At 44.9% G+C, this 12227-nt stretch overlaps 1 protein-coding gene across 1 annotated transcript in view; it reads left to right on the forward strand.

The window, feature by feature from the left end:
- cbl (Cbl proto-oncogene, E3 ubiquitin protein ligase) overlaps positions 1–9877 on the forward strand; it is a 37195-nt gene extending 27318 nt beyond the window's left edge. Inside the window, exons 10-16 of the mRNA XM_056441570.1 lie at positions 798–929; positions 1040–1468; positions 2277–2365; positions 2536–2703; positions 2785–2876; positions 5690–5941; positions 6971–9877. Of these exons, the coding sequence (XP_056297545.1) occupies positions 798–929; positions 1040–1468; positions 2277–2365; positions 2536–2703; positions 2785–2876; positions 5690–5941; positions 6971–7221 (1413 nt within the window). The 3' untranslated portion in view covers positions 7222–9877. The remainder of the gene's footprint in view (positions 1–797; positions 930–1039; positions 1469–2276; positions 2366–2535; positions 2704–2784; positions 2877–5689; positions 5942–6970) is intronic.
- The last annotated feature ends 2350 nt before the right edge of the window (positions 9878–12227 follow it).

A 12227-nucleotide genomic window follows, 5' to 3' on the forward strand; every position in this document is an offset into this window, starting at 1 on the left:
CTTTCATCTCCATCTTTCATGGTGTCGAGGTAGCGGCTTTTTTCTTCTTCTTCTTTCTGTGCCTCGGTATTTGACAGATGGGGCGTCCTCCTCTTCCTCCTCTGAGTGCATTAGTCTGCTTTATAGAGCAGGTGAGGATCCGAGATCACAGACACTTTGATGTGGTCCCTGAAAGTCTTTTTGGCTTTCAGCGCCGAACCCGGCTTCGTTCTCGTCTTTGACTTTTTTTCCGATGTACACGATGAAGTGCTCGGTGGTACTTCATGAATAATTTGTGTTGAAACATTTTAAAAGATGTGTATTATATTGCACGGACCATCAGAATCGGCTGTATTGGCCGTGTGCGTGTGCACACACCTGGAATTTGGTTAAATGTAGCCTCTCCTTGTACATGTAAAAACAATATAACAGGATAAATATAAAAGATGGCAGAATAGCAACATGTATGTACAAAATAAACTGTTCAATGCAAACAGTGTTGCACAGTTTTAATATAAAATGAGTCGGTCCTTCTCAACACATTTAAATTAGGGCTTTTAAAATACACACATTTGCAAAATAATTGAAAAACAAAAAAGCGCGTAGCATAAGAATGACTTTAAATTAATAACAGTTTCAGCCTTTTCATGCAGATGATGATTTTAGACTTTATTCGTGACCGCTCGAGGAACACCTGGATGGGAACTGTTGCTCTTTCATCTTTTCTGCTGCGCCTGCTCACGATAAAAAATCCCGTTGGCTTGACGGTGTTTGAGGATCTCTTCCTGATTCTGGTGTTTTGTCCCCCGTCCGTCCAGGTGGAGCGGCCCCCGTCGCCCATGTCCATGGCCCCACAGTGCTCCCTCCCGCCGGTTCCGCCCAGACTGGACCTGCTGCCACACCGACCTCCCAACCCCCCCGGGGCCGGCAGCCCCGGGGTCACCAGTAAGGTACCTGAACATGCACAACACATTGTGGGGGGGGATTATTTTCCAGCGTGGAGCAGCACAGTTTTTTATTTCTTACTCTTTCTCTCTCCGTCTCCGTCTCTCCCCTCCAGGCAGCGTCTCACCACAAAGACAAGCCCCTCCCCCTCCCCCCGGCACTGCGGGATCTCCCCCCTCCCCCGCCGGACCGCCCCCACGCTGCCGGCTCCGCCCCCGACGGGCGGCAGCAGAGGCGGCCTTTGCCCTGCACGCCCGGGGAGCTCCCCCCTGCGCCCCCGAACCGGCCCCCGGCTGACTGGAACTCCCGTCCCGTTCCCAAGGCGCCCATCACCTCCTCCTCGTCGTGTTCTTCGTCTTCGTCGTCGTCGTCCTCCTCCTCGGCATCCTCGTCCACCCAAGTCTCCGGTCTCGGGGTAGACATCCGAGCCGGCGTCAGGGAGCTCTCCAACCGCCACTCCCTCCCCCTGGCGCTGCCGTCGGCTCTGGACACGCGGGCCGACTCGTACAAGAACAACAGCTCCCTGAGCCTGGACCAGCAGCTGGTCAGTGACACACACGCACGCACACACACACACACACACACACACACACACACACACAACATGTTGGTGGTCGAGTGTGAGAACTGTAACTGTGGCTCCACCCTCTAACAATCCGGCGCACTGTTCCGTGTATGTGGGCGGGGCTTAGCTCTCTACCCCATTGGTTCTTAACCTTCTTTTTCGAATTATGTAACCCCTGTGAAATATTTATTTCAGCCGAGTGCCCCCTGACCAGTGCAAAGCATTTTGGGTAAAATGATGTAATACGTAGCATTTAGCATATAATATATAAAATTCAGTTTATGAACTTACAATATTTATTAAATAACTAATTTCAAATTTTTCTTTATTTTTAATGGCTGCGCATTTTAATATATTTAAAACAAGTCTCACGTATCCCCATAGAGGGCCTTCACGTACCACCAGGGGTCCACGTACCACCAGTTGAGAACCACTAGTCTACACAACCCCCAGTCTTAATTCCTCTTTTAATATTTGTAAAAATCCATAATGTTCCCATGGGGGAGTTCTCTTTCAACGTCTTCTTTATTGTCACTTCTTCAGAAGATCTGAAAGTACGTTTCCCTCTCGTCCAACACAAAGGGATTGTAGTAATAATAATAATTGTAGTAAAAGTAATAAAGTCCAAAACGGCAACAACGAAGAACATTTAGACGACATATAAATAAAGAACTTTAAAACAACGTCACGTCTGTGTTCTGGTTGGATTGTTGATGTCGCATCACGATTTGGTTTCTATATTCATCACTTTAAAAGTTTATTTTTAATATTTCTGCTCCCTGAACAGAATTTTGCGGCAGGGGCCGGTCCGGACTACGACCCGCCCAAAGTGAAGCCCTCCACCTCGGCCAACGCCATCTACGCACTGGCTACCAGGTACGCCGCGCCGAGGGCCGACGACAACCCGCTTAAAGGCCCCGAGATGCACTTCCTGCTTCCCGTTTCTACTCCAAACATTTATCTTGTTGTGTTTACGTTTCTTGAATCCGCGGATCGTTTAATTTCTCGTTCTAGTGTCAATATTGTTTCTTCTTTGTTGCTCCCAGACTCTCTCCGGCCCAGAGGCCGGCGGCGGGAGAGGAGGCGGGCGACGGCGAGGAGTCCGAGTACATGATCCCGTCCTCTCGCCCCGTCGAGACCCCGCCGGTCCAGAGACCCCCGCAGCCTCCGCCCGCCTCCAACCTCCAGACGCCGAGGCCGGCGGCCAACCCGCGGTATTCAGACGACTCCACCGCACGCCTCGGTGACTTGGGTCTCCGTTGTGTTCTTATTGTTGTTGTTGTTTGTTGTCGTAGGCCGACGCCGGCTGAGCTCGAGGACGGACCCCGGATGTATGAAGCCATGTACGACGTCCAGGCCGCGTCGCAGCAAGCCGGGGAATCCTCCGGTACGGAGATCCTCCAATCAGCGCGAGTCTCTATTCTACACCTCCGTGTCATGCAGGCCTCTCTCTCTCTCTCCCTCTCTTCTTTTCACTTTATTTATTTTACATTTGTTTTGGTTTATTTGATAAGGGACAGTGCACGTTAATGAAAACATTTATAGTGAGTATCCTCTGTCGAGTCCCAACGAGACGTTCAACTTCAAAATAAAATAAGGGACAAAACTTTATGTTAAAATGGACAGAATGAAAAAACATCACGTCAGAGACGGAACATGAAGGTAGATGATGAAGGACGAGCAAAGTCAAGACAGACAGACAGCTGACAACAGACAACAAACAGACAGTCAACAAACAGACAGTCAACAAAAAGACAGTCAACAGACAGTCAACAAACAGACAGTCAACAAAAAGACAGTCAACAAACAGACAGTCAACAAAAAGACAGTCAACAGACAGTCAGTCAACGAACAGACAGCCAACAAACAGTCAACAAACAGACAGTCAACGAACAGACAGCCGACAAACAGACAGCCGACGACAGACAGCCAACAAACAGTCAACAGACAGTTAACGAACAGACAGTCAACAAACAGACAGTCAACAGACAGTCAACAAACAGACAGTCAATGAACAGACAGCCGACAAACAGACAGCCAACAAACAGTCAACAGACAGTTAACGAACAGACAGTCAACAAACAGACAGTCAACAGACAGTCAACGAACAGACAGCCGACAAACAGACAGCCGACAAACAGACAGTCAACAGACAGTCAACAGACAGCCAACAAACAGACAGCCAACAAACAGCCAACAAACAGACAGTTAACGAACAGACAGTCAACAAACAGACAGTTAACGAACAGACAGTCGACAAACAGACAGCCGACAAACAGACAGTCAACAAACAGCCAACAAACAGACAGTTAACGAACAGACAGCCAACAAACAGACAGTCAATGAACAGACAGCCGACAAACAGACAGCCAACAAACAGACAGCCGACAAACAGACAGCCAACAAACAGACAGCCAACAAATAGACAGTCAACAAACAGACAGTTAACGAACAGACAGTCAACAAACAGACAGCCAACAAACAGACAGTCAACAAACAGACAGTCGACGAACAGACAGTCGACGAACAGACAGTCAACGAACAGACATTTAATGAACAGACAGTCGACAAACAGACAGTCGACAAACAGACAGTCGACAAACAGACAGCCAACAAACAGACAGTCAACAAACAGACAGTTAACGAACAAACAGACAGTCAACAAACAGACAGTTAACGAACAAACAGTCAACAAACAGACAGCCAACAAACAGACAGCCAACAAACAGACAGTCGACAAACAGACAGTCGACAAACAGACAGCCAACAAACAGACAGTCAACAAACAGACAGTTAACGAACAGACAGCCAACAAACAGACAGCCAACAAACAGCCAACAAACAGACAGTTAACGAACAGACAGTCAACAAACAGACAGTTAACGAACAGACAGTCGACAAACAGACAGCCGACAAACAGACAGCCGACAAACAGACAGTCAACAAACAGACAGTCAACAGACAGCCAACAAACAGACAGCCAACAAACAGACAGCCAACGAACAGACAGCCGACAAACAGACAGCCGACAAACAGACAGCCGACAAACAGACAGCCAACAAACAGACAGCCAACAAATAGACAGTCAACAAACAGACAGTCGACGAACAGACAGTCGACGAACAGACAGTCAACAAACAGACAGTCAACGAACAGACATTTAATGAACAGACAGTCAACGAACAGACATTTAATGAACAGACAGTCGACAAACAGACAGTCGACAAACAGACAGCCAACAAACAGACAGTCAACAAACAGACAGTTAACGAACAAACAGTCAACAAACAGACAGCCAACAAACAGACAGCCAACAAATAGACAGTCAACAAACAGACAGCCAACAAATAGACAGCCAACAAACAGACAGTTAACGAACAGACAGTCGACAAACAGACAGTCAACGAACAGACAGCCGACAAACAGACAGCCGACAGACAGACAGCCGACAGACAGACAACAAACAGACAGCCAACAAACAGACAGTTAACGAACAGACAGTCAACAAACAGACAGCCAACAAACAGACAGTCAACAAACAGACAGTCAACGAACAGACAGTCAACGAATAGACAGTCAACAAACAGACAGCCGACAAACAGACAGTCGACAAACAGACAGTCGACGAACAGACAGTCGACAGACAGCCGACAAACAGACAGCCGACAAACAGACAGCCGACAAACAGACAGCCGACAAACAGGCAGCCGACAAACAGACAGTCAACAAACAGACAGTTAACGAACAGACAGTCAACAAACAGACAGTCAACAAACAGACAGTCAACAAACAGACAGTCAACAAACAGACAGTTAACGAACAGACAGTCAACAAACAGACAGCCAACAAACAGACAGCCAACGAACAGACAGCCAACGAACAGACAGCCAATGAACAGACAGCCAACGAACAGACAGCCAACAAACAGACAGCCAACAAACAGACAGCCAACAAACAGACAGTCAACAAACAGACAGCCAACAAACAGACAGCCAACAAACAGACAGTTAACGAACAGACAGTCAACAAACAGACAGTCAACGAACAGACAGTCGACAAACAGACAGACAGACAGACAGATACCAACATAGAACCGACCACATACAGACAGTCAACAAACAGACAGTTCACCACAGACGGATGGAGGTCGGTTGACGTCGTCCTCGTCTCTCTCGTCTGACTCGTCTCCTTCCCTCTCAGATTACTCGGAGCTTCCCCCTCTGGCGACGGCCAACGGCCCGAGAGACCACGTGAAGGAGGAGGAAGAGGAGGAGGAAGAGGAGAACACCTACAACTTCCCCAAACCCCGGCTGCCGACGGCCACGGCCCGCCGGACCCTTTCAGAACTGGCGGGGTGCTCGTCTTCCTCCTCTTCATCATCCTCGTCGAGCTCGTCCTCCACCGTCGCGTCCAGCCGCCTTTCTCTGGACTCGGACGCCGGAGCTGCAGCGCGTGAGTTTATGAAGAATTAGTTCTTATACACAAAGTTATTCATTCAACTACAGCGTTAGAAAATAAGGATATTTGCCCAATTCATCCAAAACTACAGGAGACTCATGTTTATTAATTATTTCACCAACTTGAGCAGGTGGGATATAAAAGAATAACAATTGAATAAATACTCTTGTGAATTTACCCTTTTTAAAATATGAACTTTAAATGTACGGCCTTTGTTTTGCTCCTTAATGTCCAAAAAACATTTTAAAAATGCCGATTAATCAATATCTCAAATGAAAAATGAATTCAAAAGAGTCGTCTGAGAAGTCGACCGACCTGAACGAGGCCGGACATCAAACTCATTTTTCCCAGAAGCTCTTTGAAGTCGATGTTACATTTTTGTTTGAGTGCATCATTTGCTCCAGTACGTAAAATACCCAGCATGCAACAGCTAGAGACCAATCGTGTTCTCGGAGAGCCGCTCGGTTACATCGGCGACGTCCAGGATGTTCGCCGTGTGGCCCAGTGGGGAAGTGCAGGCTCGTCTTCAATCGGAGGGCCGGCGGCTCCATCCCTGGTTCGTACGCTTGACCCCAGCGTGGCACGATGGGTAATGACGACGTGTCGCGTCAAAGCTCTCCGATTGGTCCGGAAGCAGAAAAGATCAGCCCGTCATCAGAACCTGAGGTCGACCCTGCCTGGGAGGTCGTGTGGAGGTCGTGACTGCAGCTCGTGCAGCATTTAGTGATTTTACAGAAGAAGGGAGACAAACTTTAACTTCCCTCCGGTGAGATGACATTTAGTGCCGCTTGTCTCCGAGCGTTCCTCTAAACACTTAAATCTTTTTACCCGAGGACCAATCAGACGGCTCTCAGACGAGCTCCCGGATCGTTATGGGACTGTTTTACGAGTTCTCTTCTTAAAGGTCGCTGCAGTGGAAAGGTCAATAAAAACTCTTCATCAGGGCGCTGTTCTTCAGCAATCAGGATGTTGATGTTGTTGTTGTTGTTTTTTACGTCCCCTCTCTCCTTTTTTCTCCTTCAGCCTTCTCGGAGCCGGCGGAGGCCCCGGAGAGACCTCCGAAGCCCCTCCCCCGGCGGATCAACTCGGAGCACCGGCCCGGCCCCGACGCGGCCGACCCCCACATCAGTTGCGAGATCGAGCAGCTGCGTAGCGAGGGCTACTCCTCTCAGGACATCCAGAAGGCGCTGCTCATCGCGCAGAACAATGTCGAGATGGCCAAGAACATCCTGCGCGAGTTCGTCTCCATCCCCGCCGCGCCGCACGCCACATAGCGCCTCGTATCGTCTGCCCTCTAGCTTGGCCCGGTCGGGTTTAGGTTGGCACCGCCCGGCCCGCAGCACTACCTCCAGCGGGCCCGCGGTGACCCCACGGTGACCCCACGGTGACCCCACGGTGACCCCTGCACTCCACGCGCTTTCAATAGTGTCCGGCCTCTCTTGAAACCGCCTCCGCAGCGGGCTTCTTTGGTTCTCGTGGACGTACTGAGCGCGTGCGGGGGGGGAAAAAAAACTATTGACCGGGGATGCCAAATGGCACCGGAACCCTTCTTCTTCTTCTTCTTCTTCTTCTTCTTCTTCTTCGTAGGAATCCCGGGAAGGACGGCTTGTTTATTTCCCCTCGTTGAAAACCTCCGTCTGAAAACATGTAAACCGACGCCTCGGAAATAAAACGAAACAAAAAAAAATGTATGTCTAATATGAAAATGTAATATATGAGTAAATATATATTAAATGTGTGTAATATATACAGTACGTGTATACAGTGTAAAAAAAAAAAATCAACTTTTGAGGGTCGCTGTCGGTACAAGAGACATCTTCTCGGGAGACGGGGACCATTTTTTCTAGATGGCGTTGACGTGGAGGAATGAGCGTGAGGAAGAGTCGGGACGTCTTCCTCACCGGGATGAAGATGTGCAGCAGAGCTTTTTTTTTGCATTTATGGCCTTTGGATTAACGATCTTGTGTGTGTGTGTGTGTGTGTGTGTGTGTGTGTGTGTGTGTGTGTGTGTGTGTGTGTGTGTGTGTGTGTGTGTGTGTGTGTGTGTGTGTGTGTGTGTGTGTGTGTGTGTGTGTGTGTGTGTGTGTGTGTGTGTGTGTGTGTGTGTGTGTGTGTGACCTTCTCTTAAATGAACCATGACCCCCCCCCCCTCCTTGTTCCTGTACAACATGAATGTGGGACACTGGCTCCGCCTCCTGTGAGGGGACGAGCTAACGCTAACGGCCCTGCAGCACCACGCCGGTGCATCACATGACACGTCTTCGTCTCACGTCATTGGCCGGCAGTCCCAGTGTTATGAAACAACAACAAAAGATGACTTTGATTTACTTTGGTAATATTTTCTCGTAATATTCTCATATTGTTGTTATAATTAATTCAGAAGTGCTTCACTGCTGCTACGATTGTTAGAGCGAAACAATTTAAGCCTTAAATGTATATTTGTGTTTACCAGTCACCCCCGTTTCCTTAAAGTGACAGTACCACCTGCTAATGAAACATCCATGAAGCCTGAAGCCCTCAAGTGTTCCACTTTAAATATACACATATGTATGTATATATATATTTATGTATATGTGTATATATATATACACACACACATATATATATATCTACAGGTAGACGATGGAAACCAGACATTTTCTAATGGATTCGGGCTCACCTTTCATTCATGTCTTTTCTCTCTCTCTCTCTTTTCTCCCACTAACCGGAAGTGCCCCCCCTCCCCTCCCCCAGTCTCTATAAAAATCAGTATTTGGGCCAAATGTAAAGCGCTAACTCAGGAATAATGTTCATCTAAACAAGTAGCTGAACGTATCCGCTTAATGAAGTCTCACAAGTAGCCTATTTATTTTTGTTTTGTTGTCGCATTACAACTTGCACATTTTTTTATTTTTTATTTTTTTATTTCCAATGTTAACAGGACTTAAAACAGCAGCTTAAATTTCCAGGTACTACATTAATACAGATAAAGGAACTTTTGACTTGAACCTCTCCCAGTTAATGAAGAAGAATATTTTTGAGGGGGAGGGGCTAAATTGGCCGCAGCCAATCAGATTATTCTGGGTAAACGCTGCCTTGTTGACCGGAAGCGATCCTGTTCCGAGTTGCCTTGAGAAACGTATTGAATGCTGGGTAAATGGGCGGGGCCGACCCCCCCCCCCCCCCTACCAGTGGGTGGAGGAGCGGTTGGTGTAGTTCTCTCTCTATCCCGATCTGTTGATACTGTCACTCTAAAGAAAAGAAAAAAAGCCTATTGTGCAAAGTTAGTAAATGTGAAAAAATAAAAGTCCGTTTCATTTCATTTTGCATTACTGTAAAAGTATTTTTGTTCCAAAGTATTTTTGTTTACTTCTGTGGAAAAAAAATTAAGCAGTGCCACATTGTTTAAGAGTAAGACTTTGTTTGTGTTTTTTTTGGAGAGTGTGTTGGTCTTGTTGTGTACCTGGAGATCTCAGAAGGCTCGATGTGCAGTAATGGCGTTGTATTAATATGAATCCGTCCTCCTCGTCATCTTTTGAGACGGAGCGCTGATCTGGGAACGGTCTCCTTCCCCTCGGCTCTTTTACCTGGAAGGTGAAGCAGGTCCCAGATCAGCGCTCGGGCCTCAGGGATGCTGCTCGGTGCTCCCCGCCTCGGCCCCCTGTGTTGGGCGCACTTCGGCGCTCTGCCACAAGAGGGCGCTGTGGCTCCACGTCGTGTCTCTTCGTCAGTACGAGGTATTAACCTTTTGATGGTTTTTAGAGCTCATATCATGTTGGAAGTCTGCACAGTGCTGTTAATAAAATGATAAGTAAAAGCTACCACGTGTCTTCCTCTACGTGCATATTTAAATATATTTATTTTATTCCAGACTCACGAGTATAATTGTGTTTTGCTTTTAAATGTATTTTATGGCATATAATACTTTATTAAACTTTTTTTATTACTTGCTGTGAACTTTTTGTTTTGATTTATACAACAGTTTTTATTTCTTGACGTGCTATATTATGAATTTGTTATCACTTTAGACGAAATAACTCAATGGCTTTTTTATACTTTACTATTTTATATAAATATATATATAAAGTTTTATGGTTATATATATATTAGTTATGTAGTTTTATATATATAACTATATATATACACATATGTGTATGTATATATAACTATATATTTAGATAATTAACTATATAAATATATATATAACTATATACAGGACTGTCTCAGAAAATTAGAATATTGTGATGAAGTTCTTTATTTTCTGTAATGCAATTAAAAAAACAAAAATGTCATGCATTCTGGATTCATTACAAATCAACTGAAATATTGCAAGCCTTTTATTCTGATTTATTGCTGATTATGGCTTACAGCTTAAGAAAACTCAAATATCCTATCTCTAAATATTAGAATATCATGAAAAAGTATACTAGTAGGGTATTAAACAAATCACTTGAATTGTCTAATTAACTCGAAACACCTGCAAGGGTTTCCTGAGCCTTGACAAACACTCAGCTGTTATAAATCTTTTTTTTTACTTGGTCTGAGGAAATATTAAAATTTTATGAGATAGGATTTTAGAGTTTTCTTAAGCTGTAAACCATAATCAGCAATATTAAAAGAATAAAAGGCTTGCAATATTTCAGTTGATTTGTAATGAATCCAGAATGCATGACATTTTTGTTTTTTTAATTGCATTACAGAAAATAAAGAACTTTATCACAATATTCTAATTTTCTGAGACAGTCCTGTATATATCAGGCATGAGAATCCCTCACCTTTCGGCGAAATTCGCCGTTTTGAAACCAAAATAGGTGACTTACGTGAATCGTGTAGATCCGAAGAGTTTTTGTTTTGGGGTGGGGGGGGGTCAATTGGCCGGCCGGCGTTTATGAGATTGGAGTGGGACGCGGAGAAACTGTGAAGTGTTGCTCTTCGCAATAGAACATCTTTGATGGGCACGTGTCGCGTCTCGGCCAATCAGCGTCAAGATGTCTTCAGCGATTGGTGGTTTAGGTTAGCTTGAATGTTAGACGCTACTTCTGCTGCTGTCTCGCTGCACGGTGGAGCGATGCTAACAAAGTACCCGTACGTTAAGCGATGTGATTTAGCATATTTTTAGTCTCAATACTTCATTAAAAGAGCGATCAGAGCGCACGCGCTGCTCCGTGTCAAGCTGTTTGCACGCGCAGCGCAGCGCTCACAGCGAGGGGCGTTAAGTGGTGGAATTTTCGGCTTTAAAAATAAAAATAAAAAAAGATGCCAGAAGTGAAATGTTTAAGTTCAGTCTGTAAAGTTGTGTAACTCTACAGCTGCTCTTCCTGATGAACTCTGTATCCTCTGGTCAGAGACTAACGGCCTCATAGTGTATAATCATTGATCAATGCTATGATGGCTCCATGTAGTTTCATTCATATCTGGCTGTATTAATACTAATATTACTGCTATTTGTTAAGTGTTGAAAAAGTTGGGGAAAAGTGAACCATACAGATATTTTATTTATTACTATTATAGATAAATATACCAGTATCGTATTTATGGTATCCTGTTTTTATGGTATTGTATCATGATATTTATGGCAGGTATGGTATAGAAGATCGTGACAACCAGGTAGAGGCAGAACAGACTCGAGGAACAGACTCATGGAACAGACTCGTGGCTCAGCAGAGCACAAGACTTGAAGACTTGTTCACGCCAACAACAACAAAAAGGAAGTTGGTTCATGAATTACCATATTATACACAATATTACTATTATTATAGTATTATAGGGCCCGATCACTGACTTGGTGTCAGAATGGAGGACCTATAGATTATCATACAACGTCCAACATCGATGTTCGTGGAAGTCACCCCCCTCCCCCCCACGCGCCTATCCTCCTCACCTTTTTCACCCCTGACCCGTTTTCATGCCTGATATATATGTGTATATATAATTAACTATATAAATTCATATATATAACTAGATATATGTGTGTGTGTATATATATAACTATATGTATACTATGATTTTTTGGGACAATTTGAAACAATTTTAATTTATTTTAAAGTTGTAACATCTGTCCTATGACTTGGGACTTTTTGTACATAATTATTCTGCCTTAAAACACATTTTCCTTTCCCCCCATTAAGCTGAATGATTAGTACTTTACACACTCAGACATTTTAAAGACATCTTTCATTATAAACATACTTTTTCTTTTCCCAAAATCTGATATGAAAAACTCTTTTGTGAATCAACAGCCTTCACTTTAACTTAAAGATGTTTAACAGCTCATCGTCCAACATTCAATTATTTCAAGCTC

The sequence above is a fragment of the Pseudoliparis swirei genome, chromosome 20 (assembly GCF_029220125.1).
Source record: "Pseudoliparis swirei isolate HS2019 ecotype Mariana Trench chromosome 20, NWPU_hadal_v1, whole genome shotgun sequence".
Lineage (NCBI taxonomy): Eukaryota > Metazoa > Chordata > Actinopteri > Perciformes > Liparidae > Pseudoliparis > Pseudoliparis swirei.